Source organism: Watersipora subatra, chromosome 10, assembly GCF_963576615.1.
Source record: "Watersipora subatra chromosome 10, tzWatSuba1.1, whole genome shotgun sequence".
Classification (NCBI taxonomy): Eukaryota; Metazoa; Bryozoa; class Gymnolaemata; order Cheilostomatida; family Watersiporidae; genus Watersipora; species Watersipora subatra.
The window spans coordinates 30,424,758-30,450,920 of NC_088717.1; the positions used below are offsets into that span (position 1 = coordinate 30,424,758).

At 37.4% G+C, this 26,163-nt stretch overlaps 1 protein-coding gene across 1 annotated transcript in view; it reads left to right on the plus strand.

Annotated features, from left to right (window-relative positions):
* Positions 1–5,384: 5,384 nt before the first annotated feature.
* Positions 5,385–26,163, plus strand: part of LOC137406656 (cilia- and flagella-associated protein 337-like) — a 117,891-nt gene continuing 97,112 nt past the window's right edge. The window contains exons 1-2 of the mRNA XM_068093263.1: positions 5,385–5,729; positions 22,747–22,887. Coding sequence (XP_067949364.1) covers positions 5,412–5,729; positions 22,747–22,887 — 459 coding nt within the window. The 5' untranslated portion in view covers positions 5,385–5,411. The remainder of the gene's footprint in view (positions 5,730–22,746; positions 22,888–26,163) is intronic.

The following is a 26,163-nucleotide window of genomic DNA, read 5'->3' on the forward strand; positions in this document are numbered from 1 at the left end:
ACATGACAAAGTAGAAGCAGCTCTAAACCGACTAGAGGATCGCGGGATTATCACCAAGGTAACCGAACCTACCGACTGGGTATCCGCACTCGTAGTAACCGCCAAGAAGGACAGTAAAGACGTACGTATCTGTATCGACCCGGGTGACCTGAACAAGGCTATCAAACGACCTCATCACCCACTTAAGACAATCGAACAGGTAGCGGCAAACATACCTGGAGCTAAGCATTTTACGGTAGTTGACGCGAAAGAAGCTTTCTACCATATACCACTAGAAGAGAGCTCGTCATACCTTACCACGTTTGGTACACCGTTTGGCAGATACCGATATCTGCGTATGCCGATGGGACTCTGCTCGTCCTCAGACGTATATCAGCGCGCTATAGAACAGCTGCTGACCGACTATCCGTGCCAAATAATAATGGATGACATTCTTATAGCTGGTAAGACTGAGGATGAACACGACTCCAACGTCAGCAGAGTAATGACACGACTGCAGGAGATAAACCTCAAACTGTCGCCACGTAAATGCAAGTACAAGACGACAGAAGTCCGATATGTAGGGCACGTACTAACTGATCAGGGACTGAAACCTGACCCTGCTAAGGTCAAGGCAATCACCGACATGCCAAGCCCAACTAATGTAGAAGAACTACAGAGATTCATGGGCATGGTCAAGTATCTCGCCAAGTTTATACCGCACCTGAGTGAGAAGACTGCCGTACTAAATGACCTACTCCGTAAAGACACAGCGTGGACCTGGGAGTCACAGCAGGCACAAGCGCTGAAAGCCATAAAAGATGAGATCGCTAATGCAACGACTCTTACCTACTATGACGTCAATAAGCCAGTGACACTTACCTGCGATGCCTCGCAATCTGGGCTGGGGGCAGCCTGTCTTCAGGACAACAGGGTCGTCAGTTTCGCTTCTCGAGCTATGACGGATACCGAGAAACGCTACTCTCAGATAGAAAAAGAACTGCTGGCCGTAAGATTTGCCTGCAACCGATTCAGAGACTATGTATTCAGAGACTTTACCGTAGAAACCGACCATCAGCCGCTCGTATCGATTATGAATAAGCCGTTATCCGCAGCGCCTAAGAGACTTCAGAGTATGTTACTACAGCTGAAGCCATATCGTCTAAACATCATATACAAGAAGGGCAAGACACTATACCTCGCTGATACAATGTCTCGCGCTTATCTACCGGACAATGACAATAACGAACACATAGACTTTGACGTACTCGCAGTAACACCGATAACCGACCAGAAGTATCTCGAGCTACAGCAAGCCACAACCAGTGATCCCGTACTCAGTAAGATAAGTGAACTCATACTGGCTAGATGGCCCAGAAAGGAGGCCAGTGTAGCCGAAGATATCAAGCCGTATTTCGCATTTCGTGATGAACTCGCTGTTGAGAATGGTGTAGTCTACAAAGGTGAGCGTGCTATTGTACCTCAATCGCTTAAAGACGACTATATCCAGCAGCTCCATCGAGGACATATTGGCATCGAAGCAACCAAGCGACGTGCCAACGACATTGTATTCTGGCCAGGCATGAGTAGTGACATCGACAAAGCACTAGCTCTCTGCAGTATATGCCAGACATCTAGAAATCACCAGCCGAGAGAACCGTTACTATCGTATCCTGTACCGTCGCAACCGTGGAGCATCGTAGCCACTGACATGTTCTACTGGAGATCGATTACGTATTTGGTGACTGTAGACTCATACTCAGGCTGGTATGAAATCGACACACTTCGTGACACCTCTGCAGCGACTGTGATTAAGAAACTTAAAGCCCATTTCGCAAGATTTGGTAGACCAGTGACTCTAATATCAGATTGTGGTCAGCCGTACAGCTCAGAGGAGTTCAGAAAGTTCATGCGAGCGTGGAATATCGAACACGTAAGATCTAGCCCCTACCACGCATCCAGCAATGGTCTGGCAGAGAAATCTGTTCAGACAGCCAAACGCCTGCTTGAAAAGACGTTCAAGGAGGGTGGAGACATCTACATGGCTCTACTTAACCAACGCAACACGCCGAGAAAGGATATGGGCTCGCCAGCTCAGAGAAACATATCTCGCCGAACTCGCACACCGATACCGACAGCCGAGACGCTCCTACGACCCACAATCATAGACTCTGAGGCAGTACAACATAAGCTGTCACAAGAGCGTGCTCGTCAGAAATCATACGCTGATCACTCTGCTGTTACACTCCCGACACTCACACCAGGTGATACCGTGCGTATGCAGACCGACAAAGGCTTCTGTGACACCACCGCCACTATTGTCGGAACAGCCAACCCCCGATCGTATGTTGTGCAGCAGAACGGCAAAACATACAGACGTAACCGTCGCCACCTGCTACACGTACCGACTCCTGATCTCGCTGATACTGTGGTTCCGCCACCACCTACTATGTCTACTACCTCAGATGACAAGCCAGGTGACCCGCCAGCTCGCTCGACACCCGCCGACTCCGCCGTCGCAACTGACACTCCTGTGACAGTGACTAGATCAGGGCGTGCAGTTGTTAAACCAGTTCGATATCGCGACTAGGGGAAGGATGTAACATTTTATGTATATTCTATGCATCCGCGGCTTCTAACTCTACTAATCACGTGGCTCTAATTATAATATTATGTGTTAGCTTTATCAGCTTTGTATAATATTATGAGTTAGCTTTATTAGCCTTGTATTATACTGTGTGTTAGCTTTATCAGCTTTGCTTTATCAGCTTTGTTTATAACTACGTGTCTTGTACTGAAACTTTCTCTTCTGGTCTAGACCTGCGAACAATAAACTGCGTTTCAATTCTCCAAGCAATATTCCTTACTTGAGCAACTAAGAACCAACATATTACACGAGCGTTTCCGGTGCCAACAAGGAGCGTTTAGGCCACGCCCCTTTTTTGTGCTAGTCAATCGTAGTGATTGACAAAACAATAACATCAGCCATGAGAATGATCATGAATTTCCACAGTTAAGATAGTAATTATTGCTCATATTAAAGAAATGATGATTATAGTTTATTACTCTAATATATGCTTATTATTTAAAGCAATTCAATACCTACATGCCTTGCAAAGGCACTGAATAGATAGTGTAAGTACATTGAGTTAGTGAGTTACTCATAGATAAGATAGAGAGTCATACTGGGGTTGTATTACATTGGTGTGATGGGAAGCTAATCGACTGCCATCCACTGAAAGTATTGACATTGTATGGTGATAGAGTGATTCATTGACACCACAGTCCACAAACAGCCCTTGCATGTAATATTAGATTTTGATACATATCAATCAAATGCATAGACTAGCTTGAAAGGATGTCCACTAGCTAGTGGTCATCCTTGCTTGATGTAAGCAAGCAAAAAGTTTGAAAGTTAGAGTGGCAAATGTTGTTATATGTTAAATAAAAATAAATCATACTTAATTATACTAAATTATAATTATTTAAAAATAAAATAGACTTTTTTATTACTTTATTTATTAAATCATTTTTTTATTGTAATCATAGCTAAACAGATTATATTTAGCCATTACTTGCTAATTATTTCACATTTAAACACTTTTGCAGTTTCATTTTTTTCCTAATTCATTTCAACGAAAAACTTCTTTCATGATATGAAATTTTAAAGTTGTAGTTGTTTGAAAAAGCTTGAAAACATTTACAGTTGTTTTTGTTTTCTCTCTTCTCTCCATTTATTTCAATTACACAAAACACTTCTCATAATATGTAGTTTGAAAGTTAAAGTGGCAAATGTTAAATATGTTAAATAAAAATAAATTATACTTAATTATACCAAATTATAATTATATGAAAATAAAATAGACTTTTTTATTACCTTATTTATTAGATAATTTTTCATTGTAATCACAGCTAAACAGATTATATTTAGTCTTTACTTGCTAATTATTTTACATTTAAACACATTTACAGTTTTATTTTTCTTCCTAATTTACATGTATTTCAACAAAACACTTCTATCATGATATTAAATTTTAAAGTTGTAGTTGTTTGAAAAAGCTTGAAAACCTTTACAGTTGTTTTCTTTTTCCTCTTAATTCTTTTAAACTGCTTAAAAATATTTTCTCATGTTATGAAGTTTAAAAGTTAGAATGGTAAATAAATGTTATATAAAAATAAATTTTCTGTCCAAAGACTTTTTTATAACTCAGGTAGTACAGCTCACAGTTGATGGCAGTCGATTAGCTTCCCATCACACTAATGTAATACAACCCCAGTATGACTATCTATCTTATCTATGAGTAACTGATTGCATTAACTCACTTACTTAACACTATCTATTCAGTGCCTTTGCAAGTCATGTAGGTATCAGGGATTACGTGTATGTCACAATTTCCGTTTCCATAATTCATTTCCATATTATTTCTATTTCCATAAAATTTCAATAATTTATTTCCATATTAATTCAATTTCCATAACATTTCCATAATTCATTTCCATATTATTTCCATTTCCATAAAATTTGCATAATTCATTTCCATAATTCATTTCCATAATTCATTTCCATAACATTTCCCTACTTCATTTCCATAGTATTTCCATAATTCGTTTCCATATTATTTCCATTACATTTCCCTACTTCATTTCCATATTATTTCCATTTCCATACCATTTCCATATTTCTAAAATAAAATTTCCATACCCATTTCCCTAAAATTATGGAAATATTTATGTTTATGCAATGATATACAGCCCCAATGGGGCTGTATATCATTGGTTTATGGAAATGGATATGGAAAAGTAAACATTTCCATAATATGTTTAGCGATTCCTGGTAGGTATTGAATTGCTTTAAATAATAAGCATATATTAGAGTAATAAACTATAATCATCATTTCTTTAATATAAACATTAATTACTATCTTAACTGGAAATGCATGATCCTTGTTTAACCCTTTTCATGGCTGATGTTATTGATCTAGTCAATCACTACGACTGACTAGCACAAAAAAGGGGCGTGGCCTAAACGCTCCTTGTTGGCACCGGAAACCCTCGTGTAGTTATCACTCTAGGGGGAGATAACTCTATGGTTTATGCACACGCTAGCGATATCTCCGCCCTCCTCATGACGCTCGCGATAAAATCGCCTAGTGTGTTTGGACCTTGATAGTGATAGGGGGAGATAACTCTATGGGCGCAACTATCCATATAAAACACTGGTTCACACTACAGAAGTTATTTTTGCGCAGCCCGCCATTTGCTTTTCCATAAAACTATTTATAGACTTAACAAAGACTTTTGCTAACACTAGTTGAAACCGTTAAATCTTCGAAACTCTTACCGGGTTTCAAAAGCGGAAACAGATTATTGAAAAAGATTGCATCTGCGGGTCAGAAGTAGTGATTGTATAGTGTAAGCATCGTTTGCTTACGATGCCACCTGGAGGAGATGCAATACCAACTAGGAGGCCAGTACGGCCAAGTTCTGCATCTGCTAATCTACAAAGCCACGAATCATTTAAAAGTGGATTGTTCGATAACAAAAGACCATCAACAGCCGCACCTGTTGAGAGACCAAAAACAGGTGTACCAAAAGCACATCACTGGCGCGGTGGATCTGAAACAGCTGACATTGAAAAAATCAAGTTGCAACGTCGTCCGACTTTGTCAACATTAGAAGGATTAGATGAATCAGATGTTCCAAGAACTGGTACAAATAATGCAAGTGCTGGAGATTTGCTCAAAAGCAAGGTTAGTATCAAAGCTCTTGACTACAGTGCGATATTAACGTATCGTTGCCTAGCAACGGTGCTAATTTCGGTCTATACCAATTACCACAGTTAATGATTAGAACAATATTAAAGAGGTACGTGTAGAATGTAGATCCTAATTGCTAGTTTTGCTTTGTCTTGTGCAAAGACGTTGAGCTATTATGTAATTAGTGAAAAATGAACTAAAGTAAATCAAGTAAATATCGAAATGTTTATTTTTGGAGAGATTCCTGCGCAAACATCCCAATAAACATTAATACATACATAAATAAATCAAATTATAGTCCAATCTCGCTCACTAGCATTCCTTGTAAAATGCTAGAGCATATTGTTCCCCACTATCTAAATGTTGCTCATGATAAAGTACTGCACAATCGCCAGCATGGTTTCCGCTCAGGTTTCTCATGTGAGACACAGCTCTACTCTACTTATCATGACTTGGTTAAGATCGCTGAGACTCGGTCCTGTACCCATGCTGTTGTCCTTGCTTTCAAAAAGGCGTTTGATAAGGTGCCACGCCGACTGATTGTTTAAAAAACGACAAATCGAAGGACTTAATCCCCAAATAGCAAATTGGGTTCAAGATTTTCTAACAAACCGCAACCAAGCTGTAGTGCTTCGAGGAACATCATCTTCTCAGCTCCCAGTAACTTTAGGAGTCCGGCAGGGCTCTGTCCTGGGACCCACACTGTTTCTTATTTATATCAACGACCTGCCTGCAGCTGTGAAATGCAGAGTCAGTCTGTATGTGGATGATACGCTGCTTTACTCGGAAGTAAATTTTGCAGAAGACCAAAGAAATTTTCAATCTGATATTGATGCAGTCTATGATTGGTCAACTAAATGGAAAATGCCTTTTAACTCAGCCAAGTGTGAACTGATAGTATTTGAAAACTTGGAGCAACAGCAGCCACAATATTTACTGGGTGATAGGACTCTTACATGTGTTGATACTGTAAAATATTTTGGTGTCACCTTACAGTCTAGCCTACGCTTTGATGCACACATTACTGAGAAAACCAACCAAGCTTCCAAGGTTTTTAGATGCATCAAACACACTATATGATGCACTATCACAGTCTAAACAACTTGCTTATACAGACTTGTGTCGTCCTGTGCTGGAATATGCTTGTACAGTATGGGATCCGAGTGACAGACATACAGTACATAACTTGGAAATGGTTCAAAACCGAGCAACACGGTTCATAGCCAATCTTAAAGGTGGAGATAGTGTCAGCAATGCCCGCGAAAAGTTAGGTTTACAATCGCTTGAATCCAGAAGAAGACATCAGAGAGTAGCTTTACTGATGAAGATTCTATCACATAAAAGTGAGCATGATGTGTTAGCTTCTGCTTATGATGAGCTTACTACTGACAGAACGGATACTGCCATAATCACACGTGCTGCTGCCCGTGGTAAACCAACATCAATATATGCCGTGACTCGTCTTTTTCATAACAGTTTCTTACCCAAAACCGTTAGACACTTAAGACTTAAATCTCAGACTGAAACAACTCAGCCTAATGCTGGAATCTAGGTGAACCACATTTTTACTTCTGATGCACTTTCTCAAGGCCCCTGGGGCTAATTACAAGTGTACTATTACTATCAAGTAAGTATCGAGTAAGTACAATAAATGTCGGCCTTCTTGGAGTTTCTCTCGCAGCTGCATTGATAAACAAGTCAGTTTATACCTTACCATCAACTTAATAATGTTTATTGTTTAATAAATTTAGCTGTAGTATTGGCAATTAATATAGTGAAGATTAAAGAAATATGTAATACGTGCAAGTTGGTTCAATTTAGCCATTATAAGATGTTTACAAGCAAATGTCAATAATTTAGATACATAATCGCTTCATTGAATATATGAAGACGGCTTTTCATCATTTTCTTAACCATCGAAAATATATAAGGTTGATTAAAGTCACGCACCTTTTAGCAAGTATAACACATTGCAAATCAATATTGCTGACTGAAATGCACCATAACATAAGGTATTGCGATGTAGTAAAAGGCCTACCACCACTTAGGTGAAAGAACAACTTTTGATCAGATGGGGGCTCCCTGAAAAGGGCCTGGGGATAAGAGCACAGGCTACAGCTGTACATGCACTGGCGAGTCAAGCAGCCCTAGTTGATTGGTATGGCTAAAATGTGGTGAGGGTTTTCGGAGTGGTGCCTTGGGGCAAGCCACAACAGCCTCTATAGAACAGCGGAGTGTAGGCGCTTAATCTAGAGGCCAAGATGCCTTTAAGACTAGAGGCTAGATGGCATTCTGGCCATCTAGCCTGGATTATGGCTGGCGATCTTGTACAAAATGAGGCTCTGGGTTGCCATTTGTAGGGAGGCGGAGTACAGCTCTCCCTCAACTCTGTTTCGGTGCGGATGGACCTTCGCTGAATAGAGTCATTGTGTGTAGCTAGCTTGTCATGCTAGTTGACATAGCAGCCACAATGGGTGCACCAATGAACACGCGTATGTTGGTGACAGCGGAGTGCACGCGTCTTGCTGCTAGTAAAGTTGCAATGCTTACAATTGAGTGCCATGTTGAGTAGTGCATATTAGTGAGTTAACACGGGCTTATATATGCGACCAGGTTATTCAAGTTATGATGTAAGCCAACTGATATCGGAAGCTAAAGTGCTTGCTAGAATAAGGCCAGAATGCACCAGCTGAAAGGATTATAAGGCACCCCCTGCTCTGGAATCACAAGCAGAAAATTCCACAAAAGTAGAGAAGGAATATTTATTAATTGTTTGTTTTGTTATTAAATTTCTTCTCCTATTGATTAATGTATTACAATTTATGTATTACAAGTTTACAACAATGTATTATAACAATGTATTACAACAATGTAGTACAACAATGTAGTACAACAATGTAGTACAACAATGTATTACAACAATGTATTACAACAATGTAGTACAACAATGTAGTACAACAATGAATTATAACAATGAATTACAACAATATATTACAACAATGTAGTACAACAATGTATTACAACAATGTATTACAACAATGTATTACAACAATGTATTACCACAATGTATTACAACAATGTAGTACAACAATGTAGTACCACAATGTAGTACAACAATGAATTACAACAATGAGTTACAACAATATATTACAACAATGTAGTACAACAATGTAGCCAAACTTTTAAATTGCATATTTACCTGTAAATAACGTCTGTTATTTTAAAAAATGACCGTCATTTCGACCTAGATTGTTGACCTAAATGTTTCAACTACTTGTACCATATGTTGAGTTTGTTTCTGCTCACTTTTATAAACAGATGTTCTTACGTTTGAGTCAGTCAGAGACATTTGGTTAGCATGATGAGCAATACTATGATATTATAACAAATTTATTCAAGTATAACACACCTTCTTTAGTAACTTAGTTTGAATCAAAGGGTTGTGCTGGTTTATAAACAGTCTGCTATCGGCTGCGATACAAAGAGTCTGTACTGTGCTGGCTGTGATGTAGAGTCTGAATTGTCGGCAACAGCCAGGATTGCGCTGTTATATATATATACAGTTGGCTATCAACTGTGATGTATAGATTCTGTATCAATGGCTCTTGCTGGTGTTGCGCAGGTATATATACAGTATGCTATCGACTCTCACTCTGGTCATGCCAAAGTGTGGTTAATCATTGAAGGTGTCTCGGCTAGTAGAACCAAGCATCAGTTTCTGCTTGGCATGGTTCGGGAGTTGCCCTGATTTTATTTTAGCAGCAACTTATGCTTTTACCAATGAAACATGCTCTCTTCTCAGCTCTATTCATCGGTGATGGTTGTGGAACTCCAACAACAACAATTCAATAAAAGTGAGATGTAGTTAATATAATACTTTATGTATCTTCTAGTTTCATGGTTTCTTTCATCCTTTCCTCAAATAGTTTTTATTCCATGGGCACTGTAGGAAATTAAAATTAGGAAACCTAGGATTTGCTAATTGATCAGTTGCTTCTAAGGGTTCTATTAAAAATGTGCACATATATAGTAAGTAGTATGCTACAGGGGGGTTCTGGGCCACTGTAAACTTGATGACCTTTGCACTCATTAACCCCATTTTTATTGGGTTCAAAAAGATAAAATATAAATTATAAGCAAAAATTTGCAGCAAAAATCTGACAACAGGGGACACACCTATCACTTTGTATTGCGGGCTCAAGATGAATAAATTACAATAAATGATAAAGATCCCATCAACGCCTGAATTTATATCAATGGACTTGGGTGAACGAGAAGTCTTAATGATGTTTATGTATTTTTTTACTGAAGCTTTTTTTTTTAACTGCAAGATCGTGAACTGAGACTAGGAGAGCAAAATTATGAACCCAATGAAAGTCGGTTCATTTTAGAAAATGAGCCTAAAAGTTTTTGTAAATGGAGCACACCTTGACCCGCAGTACTTCTTTTAAGATATGAAAGAGAATGTCATTTACCGCCTGAACTTACAGATCAGTGTGTACTAGTGTTGAGAGAGATCGCTAAAAGCTGTGGTATAAATAATTATAAAAAGATGAAGCCACCCGACTCAGGCTATTGCTAGTTTTAGACGAGGATGTACAACCTCATCACTTGGTTGAAAAAATATATAGATTAAGTAAAACTGAATTGGAAACAATCTTTTTAAAAAACACAGGCTATATAACACTTGATCAAATAAGACTTTATAGACGATTAATAGACGATTATGGGATGAAAAAAGTATTAAAGTTGAAACATTTATAAAAATTGTGTAAATATAAAGAATATTTACGTAAATTTAAAGAAAATTGTGTAAATTTAAAAAATATTTACGTAAATTCAAAGAAAATTGTGTAAATTTAAAAAATATTTATGTAAATTCAAAGAAAATGTGTAAATTCAAAGGATATTTACGTAAATTTAAAAAATATTTGCAGTAAATAGAGAAACTGCAAAAATTTTATTACAGCCCCGCTGGCTATGAAAAGGGTGTTTTAGCCTCTAGCAAGCTACGCAAAAAGTTTCCTGAATTTTCAAAACAACAAATGCAGCATTGATTAGATAGACAACCGATATATCAAATTTATAAACCTAAACCAAAGACTGTTAAATATCCTCATTATAATCAAAACAAACCAAATCATACTCATCAGTTGGATACTTTATATGTACCCAACGACGGAAAGTACTAATAGGCTTTAACTATAATAAATATCACTTCTCGCTATAAAGAAGCCAAACCTATAAAAACAAAAACTGCCAACGAAGCTTCAAATGATATACAAAAAATATACTCTAGATCTCCGCTAAAATATCCAAAAACTATCATGTGTGATAATGGTAGAGAATTTATGGTCTCGTTTATTAAGTTGACGAAAGAACACGACACTAAAATTCAAAGGTCTTTAGACAAGAAAATAATAGCATTTGCAGAGAGATTTAATAAGACTTAATCAGAAAAATTGTTCGCTCACCAATAACATGAAGAAGTCAAAACTAAACAAACTAATCACGAGCGGGTCTATTGACCCGCTCGCGATTAGTTGATTAGACCCGATGTTGTGGATGCTATTAACAAAGAAGAAACTAGAATGATACATATGAAACCAGTTGATGCTATAAAACTGGAGAGTGTGCAACAACCCGAATATAAAGATGAAGATTTTGAACACGATGAGCTACCTATGGATTCGATTGTTCGATATTTATAGAAACCCGGAGAAGAAGCTAGAGATAACAGATATTACATATAGAGCAACCGATCAAATTTGGTCTACAGATGCGTATTTGATTGATAAAATAAGACCTGTTGATGATCAACCCCCATTTTATACCTTACAAGGTATTGAAGACAACACATTTGCGAGAGAACAACTTCAAATCATACCTCACGTTACAGAAGATCTCAAAATTGAACTACAGTAATTTTGTATTTTAAAATATAAAATTATATAATTTATAATATATAAATTATTAATAACACTCGGTAGTCCATTGTTTTGCAACTATTTATTACAAAGGTACTTGCCGCCATTTCTGAACCCGACATCGCGAGGCTTTCTGGTTTAAACTCAATGGGCCCATTTTTAAAACCCATTTTTGTCAACGCGTGATGAGATCCTTCTACTCCCACCGCCATTAAAACTCCATTATATAAAACATTAACGCCATCTTTTAACATATCTTTCGCCGTCATTTATTATACTATATCACATTATTTTCTGTTTTGCTGTCGTGACTGGAGGATGTGAGACTTGTGGTTGCATAGGTTGTGAGACTTGGGGTTGTGGTGTTATCATTTTAAAACTTTGCCGTAGTGTATACGCTATGCCAGCTACAATTACTCCTTGTAAAATATACATTTTGTATGTTGGCTCATCCTCACTAGGATTGGACGCGAGATCTTTAAGCTCATCACTAGTATTTTTGAGTTTCACCCGATTCGGTTTTTTTTTTCTATTTTTTGATGCTTTATTTTGCAACTTTTGGTAGTCTGTATCAGAGGTGGGCAAAGTTTTTTCTCAAAGAGCCAATTTTCAAAGTTGCAAGATTTTTGGGAGCCGCATAACATCTGTATTACAGTATAACATTTCATACTGATAATACAAGCTTGGTGGTGGTATTGTAATTAAATTTATTAGAATACTTTTACAATAGTATTGAATAATGCTGAAGTAAGCCTAAAGAGCTTTGTATAACTTGAAGTTTAGTGAGATTTATAGAATTGTTGATGGCTGCTCATTATCTCTTGGTAGTCTGGCTCTCTACTGCAGCATGCTATTCTTAGGAGCCGACACAAATGATTTTGGGTCTAAGTGGATCTCAACTTGCTCTTGATATTATTCATGTATGAAATTGCTGATTTACATATATATGTGGCAGCAAACACAGTGTACAACCATCTTCCTAGTTGAGCAAGCTGTGGATATTCAGCTTTTGTTGAAGCTTTCAAGTAGAACCCCTTCTCAATTTCATCTATATCTGTACCTTTGAGGTTACACAACTCCAGTTGCAGAGATGAAGCATTAACACTTTTCAATGGCAAATGAGTAACCCACTCTCCATTAGGCTTTGCTTTCTGAGGTGCTTTTATGAGTTGTATGATATGTTTCAAAGATTGAAACTGACTAAATCGATTGCTAAACTCTTGTTGCAGCTTTTCTATAAAGTGAAAGTACTCAGCTGTACAAGACGCCATTTCTTCATTGTCATCTAAAAATGCTTTTAGAGCAGGAGGTTGAAGCGTATCACCTTGCACATCCACCAGAAACAACTCCAACTTATGGGAGAAGGCTTGAACAGCTGGTAGTGTATTAATGATAGTCTTGTTCTTCTCTTGAAGCTTGAGGTTCAAATCATTCAAATGGCGACAGATGTCAACAAGGAAGGCGAGGTCACTCATATCTTTAGAAGAGCTCATCATCTCATGAAACTGTCTTGCAATTAGGCTTTTGCATGTATTTAAAAATGAGGTTAGCTCCTGCCGAATACTCCACAACCTTGACAGAACATTTCCCTTTCTTAGCCATCTAATGTTATTTTATGTTAGCAAATCTTCACTAGTGGCATCGCTTTCTTTGAGAAACTTTCTTAAGTTTCTGTGTCTGAGTGCTGATCGACTTCTAAGGAATTTGATCATCTTCATAGCCTTACACTTTAGTTGTTGAAAGTGATCATTTAGTTTTCGGCATAGAACAGTTTGGTTGATGATGCAATGGAATGCTAGCATTGATGGCATATCCTTCTTCAATCTAGCTATGACACCTTGCGCTCTTCCAACCATGGTTGGAGCGCTATCTGTTGTTACAGATATGCATTTGTGGAGAGTTATCTTCATATTATCAAGTCCTTTAACGAGGGCATCATAGATAGCCTGGCCATTGGTTCTCCTTCTAATTCAACCAAATTAAGGAGCCCCTCCTTCCTTTCTTTACTGTCAAAGAATATGTAACACAGGGTATAGGACTAAAGAATTATACTATGCTTTATAAAGAAACATGCTGATGCTGTATAAAGAAGCATGTAGTATAAATGTATGGGTTAGTATTTTGGAAACAAGTATCACAAAATAGGTGCATCGTTTTATACTTGGAGTTATGTTTTCTTTTTACTGTCTTTTAGAATGCACTTGTATGATTTCAGCTTGCAACTGCATGGTAAAACGACATTACCAGTTGTTAGTGTACACACAGTAGCCTACATACCTTACAGAAACTGCTAATTGAACTAAACCCATTATATCAGCAGATTCATCAATAGCGATTGGAAAGGAATCTGCCTGGTCTATATGGTTTAGGAAAGTCATACTGAGATAATCATAAATGCTTTTAATTCTACTAGTAGCAGCTTTCTTAGAAAGTGGTATTGCCTTGACTTTACTAATCACATCACGTTTATCTGGAAAAAGTAGTTCCATAGCCTCAACCATGCATTATTTACAATTTCAGCATGAGAATAAGGAAGCATTTCTTTTGCTGGAATCTTTGACACTCGTAGAGGAGCTTCTGTAGCACGTTTATCAGCAGCTATGAAATAAGCTAGTATATTTTCTAAAAAATTTAGTGATTTCCAAAGTTTACTTAATTTTTGATGTCTAGCTACAGATCCCAATAGAAATGTAGTAGTAAACTCTCTATGTTTCGTCTCATGATGTCGTTTGACGTTGCACAATAGACATTGCGGTTTGCCATGCCTAAAAATGAACCCATATTCCAGGGTCCACTCATCTTGGAATTATCTTGTAGATTCGTTTAGATTTCGTTTACTTTGTGAAGTTCCCATTGTAAGTCTGGAAATGGTTCGTTTTGTTAAAGATGTCATTGTGACTCCCACTGCATTAATTGGCTTAATTGCAAATGACATGTTCGACTAATGGTGCGTTTACACTGGCCGATTTTGTCACCGATTTTGTCGTGCACAGACAAATTTGATGAGTCGGTGTCGGTAGGTGTGAACAGAAAAATCGGTGTCGGCACCGATCTGAAAGTCGGTGTCGGAGCTACCCAGCAGTGCCCGGTTGCACCGACAAGTCGGACGCTCATCAGCCAATCAGAAGCTAGGAGCCTCTAGTTAAATGAGCCTAGGCTTTAATGACAGTGCTAAGTTTATGAAACGAAAGGGCTAGGTTTAATGAGAGGCTAGAAGACTGTCATTAAACTTTCCATCGTTCTCTTTTTAATAGTGAACCAGCATGGCTAGCAACGATGTGAACGCGAGAGTACAAAAAAATCAAGTTTTTTTCTTTAATTTAAATTAATTAAAAGTGAATAGCCAGTTGTACGACTACTACTAGTTCTACTACTAGTACTACTGTAAATACAACTGGGGGTCCTCCCATGTTTTGTGACGATTCTGACGACCCGACGACAGGGATATTTAAAAAGTGACAGACGAGACGACCATTTACCAATGTAGGTGACGAGGATTGCGTAAATAGGATTACTAAAGGTACGGCTGCACGTAACGAATTTTTCGTTGGTTCGGAGTTCTGGCCGAAATCACGAAAAACGCAGAATTAATCGGTCAAAATTCACAGAATTATTTGAGCTGTGCATGCCCACCAAGTTCGTCGACGAACGCTTTTAACAGATTAAACAAATTATTAGCGAGCACAATTCTAGCGGCTTTAGCAATTAGTATAGTCCAAGACATGTACCGTGACACACAATAAAAATACGAAAGCATTTCAACATAGAACACACGATAAAACTGTCTAAGTCGCGCTATTTTTAGTTAGCGAACACGACTTAATCAAATTTTAAGATATATGTAGTCCGAAAACATAATGCGACACACAAGAAAATTATTACAGAAAGTTATCATAGTAAATACGATGCAACTGACTTGTTTGCGCTAGAGATGTCGACATTCTCTACCGCAAAACTTTTGCTGCTAAAAAGGAAATATAATTAAAAAATAAACAAATTGTAGCTATAGCGTCCAAACAATAAATGCATTCAATAACGCAATCTAAGCAGTTGCATCGTGTGTACTATGTTGATTTGCACTTATACTTTTACTATTGTGTGTCATTATACGTCTCTTGGACTATACTAATTGCAAAAGCTGCTGAGATCGTGCTCGCTAGCACGATTCTAGCAGCGCAGAATAATCCTGTGTGTTTCAATCATTTCGTGATTTTGGTTAGAACCAACGGAAATTTTGTTACGTGTTGCCGTACCGTTACTAACTTATTATTTGTTCATAAATCACCACGGTCAACCGAAACTTCACTAGTTTTGGTTTGAAGCATCTGGCCCAGCATTTATAGACTGCCAAATAATTAAAGCAATGAAATGCCACGACATTGACAGCAAATCCGTTTCCAAGTCTGTGACTGACAGTGATTATTAAAGGCAATCTCGGTCTATTTTCAGTACAAGAAATATAGCTCTAAAAACCTAAGACGGCTGTCACTCTTCGCGGAGTAATCAGCAACGCTCCCAAACATCACTAATATGTTTGTGAAGGTCGCTGGTTGAGCCATGCTTTTGGTTAGCAGAAGTTTAAACCTAGCGAGTTTCAGATTTTTAACGCAACCCAGTGCCACCAGTATAGATATTTGTATTAAAATAACGAATGTGAAGAAAGAGGTTGTTTTGGTTACCAATTTGAAAAAGGTGACAGTGATTTTAAAAGTGACGACAGTGATTTTAAAAGTGACGACAGTGATTTTTAAAGTGACTATTCTGACGACAGCTTTGTGTGGTAGGACCCCCACAACTGTAAAGAAATTTGCCGGTCCTTACTTGGCACGATTTAGATTATGTCATACAGAAATACATTGCGTGTGATTTCATTCAATGTTTTATTAGCGAAGGAAATTCACTAGCTGAGGAGCGTACGGCCATTTGCTCTGTCTACTAAGTGAGCGTTGCTCCCTTATATACAATAAAATTGCCCGTTCCGGCCAACGGGACCGAGTGAGAACACCAGCTAGCAATGTTTAAATGGCCAATAATTAGGCCCGCTAGTGCGTTGATATGACAACATAAACGACGACAATTGATAGCATAACGAGTAACAAGGCCAACAATAAAAAGGCAATAAAGAGAGAATAAAAAGGACAACTCATATAATAAAATATTTACAGACATATAAAATATATACAAACAAATAATTACAAGAAGTGTAAAGTGTTGGCCCGGCGTCCATCACACTACTACTACCACAAATATACATTCACCATTCAATCTTCTTCATTATTCATTTTATTTATTATAATTACTCGAACGAAAGAACTGTACGTACAGTTCTTTGCTCGGATTTTCATTGCCTCATCATTCATTCATTGCTTGGCATTCAGTAGTTGCTTCTAGCAGTAGTAGTAGGAGCAGTAGTAGTAGTGTAGTACTAGTATATAATTTTCCACATCAAGCGCGTTGATTTTTATGTGTACTCGTCTTCGTGTGGTCGGGTGAAGGTCAGAACGGTGAAACGCTGTGATTGGCTGTTGGTACCGACAAAAATCGTTTGATCGTTGCAATGTAAAGTGGGAGTCGGTGTCGGCACCCATACGTGAAATGTCGGAGGTACCTGTCTGAGTCGGGGTATTGGCACCTAATCGGAGTCGGTGTCGGCCAGTGTAAACGCACCATAAGAGATAGCATCTCATGTAAGCCAGCATTATGAAATCATGATGAAATTACTTACTGATGAACATTTCTAAAGCATTCTAATTTTGTCCTCATTAGGTCAGCAACAGACGTTATTACAACGGAAAAGCTACATGTGCATGATGCCATGAACTATGACTCATAATGCATGTGTAGGCTATATATAATGCAGTAATAGTGCACATTTAAATAAGCCTAATATGTCACAATGCATGTAGTTTTTGTACAATATATTATAAGAATATTTTATACACGTCAAAAAATTTGAATTTTCAGAGTTGAAAGAGCTGCAACAAAATTTGCAAAGGGCTGCATGTAGCTCTAGAGCCGCACTTTGGCCAGCCCTTTTCTATATGAGTAGTCATGTAAAGTTACATTTGTCTCCGCCATTTTATTATACCATGAAAAACCAAAAACAAAAAAAGATTGAAATCCAGCCGTATAGCGAGCAGTTTTCGATGCGAGATTAAAACTCCCATGGCGTTCTAGATATGATCCTGCCAAAGATATGACTGAAAATCAAGGACTAAATTTAACCGTAGAAGATTATTATGAATCGCAAGAAGTTGATCATGTAGCGTCTGGAGTTAGTTACGAAAAATGGAAGATGAAGGGTACTGCTGATTGAGAAATGCAATATTAGCAGTCAAATGGCGCGGCAGTAGTAAAAAGGCTAGTATACATGTTAGTAGTAGTAAAAAGACTAGTATATATAATAGTAGTAGTAAAAAGACTAGTATATATGTTAGTAGTGGTAAAAAGACTAGTATATATGATAGTAGTAGTAAAAAGACTAGTATATATGATTGTAGTAGTAAAAAGACTAGTATATATGATAGTAGTATTAAAAAGACTATTAAATATGATATCAGTAGTAAAAAGACTAGTATATCTGATAGTAGTAGTAAAAAGACTAGTATATATAATAGTAGTAGTAAAAAGACTAGTATACATGTTAGTAGTAGTAAAAAGACTACTATATATGATAGTAGTATTAAAAAGACTAGTAAATATGATATCAGTAGTAAAAAGACTAGTATATATGATAGCAGTAGTAAAAAGACTAGTATATATGATAGTAGTAGTAAAAAGACTAGTATATATGTTAGTAGTAGTAAAAAGACTAGTATATCTGATAGTAGTAGTAAAAAGACTAGTAAATATGATAGCAGTAGTAAAAAGACTAGTATATATGTTAGTAGTGGTAAAAAGACTAGTATATATGATAGTAGTAGTAAAAAGACTAGTATATATGTTAGTAGTGGTAAAAAGACTAGTATATATGATAGTAGTAGTAAAAAGACTAGTATATATGATTGTAGTAGTAAAAAGTAAAAAGGTTTTTCATTGCACAAATCTGTATATTACCTGTGTATCACATACTGAAATTCGAAAATGATTGGCAAAAAAGAAGTTAGAAATGATTTGAAATCGAAACTCAACCTGCCAATTACAAACAACACATAAAGGTAAGCTGGGTTTATTTACAGACATGGCAGCTTACATCATACTAACACTCTCTCTATTTTTCCCTTTACTCCTGCACAGGTCATTTCCTATATTGGTAAAGGTTCATGACATTTCACATGTTTTTAACCCCATGAAAACGTGACATTACATATACAATATATATTACATATATATTTTAGTATTTTTTATTTTATTTAGTTTTTTCAAATCAATCCTTATTTTGTTTAGTTTTAAATAGGGCATTAGCTTTAATTGCACTATTTGCTGAACTAGCTAACATCAGGTGACCCTAGAAGGGGTCGGTGGCCCTAGAAGGGGTCGGTGACCCTAGACGGGGTCGGTGGCCCTAGAAGGGGTCGGTGACCCTAGAAGGAGTCGGTGACCCTAGAAGGGGTCGGTGACCCTAGAAGGAGTCGGTGACCTTAGAAGGGGTCGGTGACCCTAGAAGGGGTCGGCGCCCCTAGAAGGGGTCGGCGACCCTAGAAGGGGTCGGCGACCCTAGAAGGGGTCGGCGACCCTAGAAGGGGTCGGCGACCCTAGAAGGGGTCGGCGACCCTGGAAAGGGTTAGCGACCTTCGAAGGGGTCGGCGACCTTAGAAGGGTTCGGCGACCCTAGAAGGGGTCGGTGACCCTAGAAGGGGTCGGTGACCCTAGAAGGGGTCGGTGACCCTAGAAGGGGTCGGTGAAATAGGATGTGTTAATATTTTGGTTTTGAAAAGTAAATGTTGGAACGAGTTAGCTTCGTGTGTCAGCTTTGATTGCACATTAAAAATACCTTTTTCATGTGAATATTTATTTGTTTAATTAGGTTTTTATATTATTCACGATTCACATAGTTCTACTACAAAAGCATTCACCATACCCTACACTCGCTCTACTGTACGTGCAGTGGCAAGTGTGCCTTCGGCAGCACATGCACCGCTTGGAAAGATGAGAGAAAGAATTCTAACTTAGATAACGGTCAGTCAGAGAGCCGGAGCATTCGGCCATTGTCTGCATTGGATTGTGTGACTCCTAACCAGTCTGTGAGCAGCTGCTACAGTGCTACAGTTTCCTATTGCTTATCTGCTTGTTTTGTTTGCAATCGCTTATTCCTCGTAATCATCTCTTCTATCCTACAAACAGGCAAAGAGTACAGTCAGTCATGTACTCCTGCATCAAATACAAGTCTTTGAAATATTTCTAAAAAATGAGTCACAAGCAATGCAGCAGATTTTACTCTTTTTGCATAAGAGTAAAATAGCTTCATTTTTTGTCTGATATATTTTTAGTAATTCAGAAGTGAAAGCATGCTAATACATGATAATAAAATTGTCTGTCCCACAATGCATTGGATAAATAAAGTCGTACAGTAGACACTCCTACTACGTACTGTCATAGATAATCCATTCCAGGAAGGTTTAGTTTATAAGAATTGTACGTTATATGAACAGTAAAGTACATGTATATTGTCTAATCCGTTCTAAGATCTTCCAAAATGTACTCCTTGGGCCATGCAAAGAAAACTACACTTGACTTTTTAATTCAAATCATGAACAGTAACTGTAGTATTAATGGTTTGTATCGACAAGTTTTTTATTTTTTTTATTACTTTTGCTCAGTTTATGGGTTCATTCATGATAACCGTAATTTTACAAAATGTCAAGGGGAGCGCACACCTTTAATGTCCTTTTACTCCGTTTCTCTTCATTTTCCCTAGACACCGAGGCCTATTCTGCAAGGAAAAAATATTGCAAGATATTTCATGTCTAAAAGTAAAAGAAAAGAATGGCTTTACTACACGTATTAAGAGCGGGTGTCTTTCTGGCCGTCCGTCGTCAGGGTTCGAGGTTAGGATGAAGGATAAGATTGCTTTCGACAAAACTAAAACCCGTGATATCAAGCTTGGTATATCGACACTCGGACACCTACACCGATATATAGCCTTTAAGTATTTATGAATAATTGCGCAGCTACTATTGTCTGTGCTTTTTCAACACACCTGTTGATCTCTAACGATGAACTAGATCGTCAGGTACTACATAGTATATATAATAGAAAAAGCCCTACGCATACGTCGTTTTTCTCTTTGAGTGTGGAAAAAGATCAATATTTTTAGGGCGAATGAGATTCTCACTGTTTGAATTGAATTTGAGAGTTTGCATCGACTCGACACTTTACTTTATGTGAAGTTTTATACGTTGTGTGAAGCAAAAACTTTACATAAATTCTTTACGCTATGTGGAATTTACTTCATAGAAGGTAGCCTATAAGTTAGATATAGGTAAATGTAGGAGGTATATGTATGTTATAGGAGGTATATGTATGTTATAGGAGGTATATGTATGTTATAGGAGGTATATGTATATTATAGGAGGTATATGTATATTATAGGAGGTATATATATATGTTATAGGAGGTATATGTACGTTATAGGAGGTATATGTATGTTATAGGAGGTATATGTATGTTATAGGAGGTATATATATATATATATATATATATATATATGTGTTATAGGAGGTATATGTACGTTATAGGAGGTATATGTATGTTATAGGAGGTATATGTATGTTATAGGAGCCGCTATTGTACATCCATTGCTTGATTTACTAGTTGCCCTACAGCAGACAATATTTTTAAAATATAATCCTTAGCTGCTGTATTGTTTAAAATATAATCCTTAGCTGCTGTAATGTTTAAAATATAATCCTTAGCTGCTGTATTGTTTAAAATATAATCCTTAGCTGCTGTAATGTTTAAAATATAATCCTTAGCTGCTGTAATGTTTAAAATATAATCCTTAGCTGCTGTAATGTTTAAAATATAATCCTTAGCTGCTGTAATGTTTAAAGGTTTCACAGTTCTGATTGGATGACCAATAATCTTTCTGCATCATTTTGGTGTTGCTGCCTAAATGGCAGCGCTCGGTGTTGTGTCCCTTGGAAATTGTGTCACGACAGCCTTAGACCCACATAAAATGTTTTCTAGGACTTTACAAAAGCGTTATAACTTCTTTTCTTCATGAAATGGCTTCTCTCCCCTAACACTATATACTATTAAAGCGTGGTCTCACGAGCACCGAACCGACGTAGAATCGGTTCGGAGGCTGTTTCGGTTTGGTTTGTGGCACATGTCACACGGCATCCGAAGTCACTTCGCTTCCTAGATACCATACGTATAGAAACAGGACACTGTTTCATTGAAAGTTTTTATGTATTTGAGTTAAATATTTCTATTGTAAACAAAAGACTTTGAGGAACAATTATAAATTATAATAACACAGCAGATTTATCAGAAAATCATTCAGCTGCTAAAAATAAATCACTCGATGCAAAGATTTTGCCATCCCTTCCCATCAACATAATCATATTTTTTATTAACATATGAATGTTTTTCTATGCTGAGTACATAACAAACAAAAACGGTCCTTATCATAGCACTGTGGTTTTACATAAATAAATCAGTCAACGATACTTCATCAAAATGAATATGACACATTACTTATATTCTATACAAAAGAAAATCACAACCATTATCTTACATTTATGCAAAACTTAAGTGCAACATCTTACATTTATGCAACACAATCACAAGTCCGTGTAACCTTGTCGTAAATTGTTTCATGTTGTTTATTTAACGAAATAAAAGTATCGTCCCATATCTTTTTTAACTTTGCTCACACGCATGTAAGGAGAAATGTGATGCGTGCTCGCTAGAATTTTAACCAGCCAATAAGAGCAAGGGTTCGGTCAAGAAATTTCGAGCAGGATTAAAATGGTTCGTTTCGGCCAGAAATGTTTTTGGCCGAACAGTTTACAGCTGACAGCGACGTCGTTTTGCGCCATTTAGTTCGTTTCGGCTCTCGTGGGACCACCCCTTTAGGGTCTCTCGTATATAAGAGACACCGGCGATTTTACTAATTGCTATTTTATTTTTGACTGCAGATAGAGGAGAAGATAAATATTGACACTCTAGAGCTGCTCAAGCAAGCCTTCCAGGAAGCTGATGAAGATGGCTCAGGAGAACTCGACCTTGATGAGTTTAAGATACTGTTGAAGAGCAAGCTGAATCTCGCTGGAACAAAAGTTAGTAGTTAGTAGTAGTTACGGCTTCTTATAAGTTAGTAGTTCGTTATAATAGTTTTGATTCATCAGCTCCAATGTGGATTATACAAATGGGCACATGGGTGACACATGTGCACATGTGTCACACATTTGTGACACTAAATATCACATGTGTGACATCAAGTATCACACAAGTGACATCAAGTATCACACATGTGACATCAAGTATGCACATGTGTGACATCAAGTATCACCTTGTGACATCAAGTAGGCCCATTTGTGAAATCAAGTATGCACATGTGTGACACCGAGTATCACACGTGTGACACTGAGTATCACACATGTGACATCAAGTATGCACATGTGTGACACTGGGTGTGCACAGGTGGGAAACCAAGTATGCACTTATGTGACACCAATGAAACGCATGTGCGTTGTCAATGAGGATATGTGCCAAGTCAAGTCCGCTTATGCCGACATCAAGAAATGCTTAATTAACTTCTCTATAATGAGCCACAATAAAATTGAGTATCACAAGGTTTTCATAAGAAGAAATAGTTTGTGTATTGGTCCAATGTATATAGTGAAATTAAATCAGTGATTTAAAGGGTATCTTGTGGTGTGTAGCAGCATTCCTCGTGTTTTATCATAGATCTATTAACAGTTGGTGGTGTATTGCAAAAAGCTCTGAACATGAAATAAAGAAGGGAGCTAAACTCCGGCTTTTTATAGGAACTCGGTCTACAACAGCTCGATTCCAATCTAGCTGTTTCTTTGTGAACTAATCAGCAAAAAGAAAAATAATGCGCATAAAAATGTAATGTTTATATATTTTTAATTGCTTTAGATACCACATTAACTAAATAATGAACATAATATTTTGCAGCGCTGGCTAACAATAGGTTTGAGAGTGAAATAGGTGAGTTTCAATCAAAATCCTTTTATACCAACAATTAAAAAAAGTGAGAATTCATATTATATAACGATACTTGCATTTTTACGTATTAATTTATTTACAAAAGTTTGTAGGTGTTATTATAGTGTCTTGTGGTAATAGTTAACAAAATTGGTCGACCTGGGTTATGGGATATTTATATCATATGTAGACTACTACGTATATCACTTGAATATGCATGTTATCTGTCTGGCAGCAGGGGACTCTACCCGATGGCTCACTGAGTCTTAGCATGAAACATTGTCAGGTATTTGTCCTCTCTTTGTTCTCATCTAAAGAATATGGACATTTTTATTTTAGATAGTACCCTTGGTGGTGACAAACCGGTTGACCGTGTGATTTTTTTTCATAGACTAATTGGTGTTATTGCTATTCCTACAACTGATTGGTTGTCACTTTTCGGCAGCAAATACTGTTGCTCATTGTTGGTAGTAGTGTGGTGTGGAGTTAGAAGGTTGTAGTCTGCAATCCGACTCTCTGGTCTCATTGTGGTATCTATTCATCGACCCTGTCATGGTTTTAGCCCTGCGCTTGCTCGAGGAGTGCTGACAGACATTTGGGGGTCCTCCCATGTTTTGTGACGATTCTGACGACCCGACGACAGGGATATTTAAAAAGTGACAGACGAGACGACCATTTACCAATGTAGGTGACGAGGATTGCGTAAATAGGATTACTAAAGGTACGGCTGCACGTAACGAATTTTTCGTTGGTTCGGAGTTCTGGCCGAAATCACGAAAAACGCAGAATTAATCGGTCAAAATTCACAGAATTATTTGAGCTGTGCATGCCCACCAAGTTCGTCGACGAACGCTTTTAACAGATTAAACAAATTATTAGCGAGCACAATTCTAGCGGCTTTAGCAATTAGTATAGTCCAAGACATGTACCGTGACACACAATAAAAATACGAAAGCATTTCAACATAGAACACACGATAAAACTGTCTAAGTCGCGCTATTTTTAGTTAGCGAACACGACTTAATCAAATTTTAAGATATATGTAGTCCGAAAACATAATGCGACACACAAGAAAATTATTACAGAAAGTTATCATAGTAAATACGATGCAACTGACTTGTTTGCGCTAGAGATGTCGACATTCTCTACCGCAAAACTTTTGCTGCTAAAAAGGAAATATAATTAAAAAATAAACAAATTGTAGCTATAGCGTCCAAACAATAAATGCATTCAATAACGCAATCTAAGCAGTTGCATCGTGTGTACTATGTTGATTTGCACTTATACTTTTACTATTGTGTGTCATTATACGTCTCTTGGACTATACTAATTGCAAAAGCTGCTGAGATCGTGCTCGCTAGCACGATTCTAGCAGCGCAGAATAATCCTGTGTGTTTCAATCATTTCGTGATTTTGGTTAGAACCAACGGAAATTTTGTTACGTGTTGCCGTACCGTTACTAACTTATTATTTGTTCATAAATCACCACGGTCAACCGAAACTTCACTAGTTTTGGTTTGAAGCATCTGGCCCAGCATTTATAGACTGCCAAATAATTAAAGCAATGAAATGCCACGACATTGACAGCAAATCCGTTTCCAAGTCTGTGACTGACAGTGATTATTAAAGGCAATCTCGGTCTATTTTCAGTACAAGAAATATAGCTCTAAAAACCTAAGACGGCTGTCACTCTTCGCGGAGTAATCAGCAACGCTCCCAAACATCACTAATATGTTTGTGAAGGTCGCTGGTTGAGCCATGCTTTTGGTTAGCAGAAGTTTAAACCTAGCGAGTTTCAGATTTTTAACGCAACCCAGTGCCACCAGTATAGATATTTGTATTAAAATAACGAATGTGAAGAAAGAGGTTGTTTTGGTTACCAATTTGAAAAAGGTGACAGTGATTTTAAAAGTGACGACAGTGATTTTAAAAGTGACGACAGTGATTTTTAAAGTGACTATTCTGACGACAGCTTTGTGTGGTAGGACCCCCACATTTAACCTTTTCACGGCCACCCATGTACAAATTTAGCTATCGGCCTAGTGCCAGCCATTTTACTGAAAGTTGCTGATATTGCTTCATATGCTGATATGTATACATTATTTTTTTCTATTTCAAACTCTAAAACATTTTCGTTACATTATTTATTTTTTCAACATTTTTACCAAAACTGCTATGCAAAGAATTCAATGGAACTATACTTTGTGCGATGATAAACCTATGTAAAGCTACGGTCGCGTCGGAGTTAAAATGATCTTCCACAATGTTCCTTACCCTTACAAAACTATTACTTTCACCCCTATCAGAGTCAGTGCTGCTACTTTAATTATTTGTATAATCACAAAAATCTGCATCTGAATTGGCTATAATGTCATCAACAT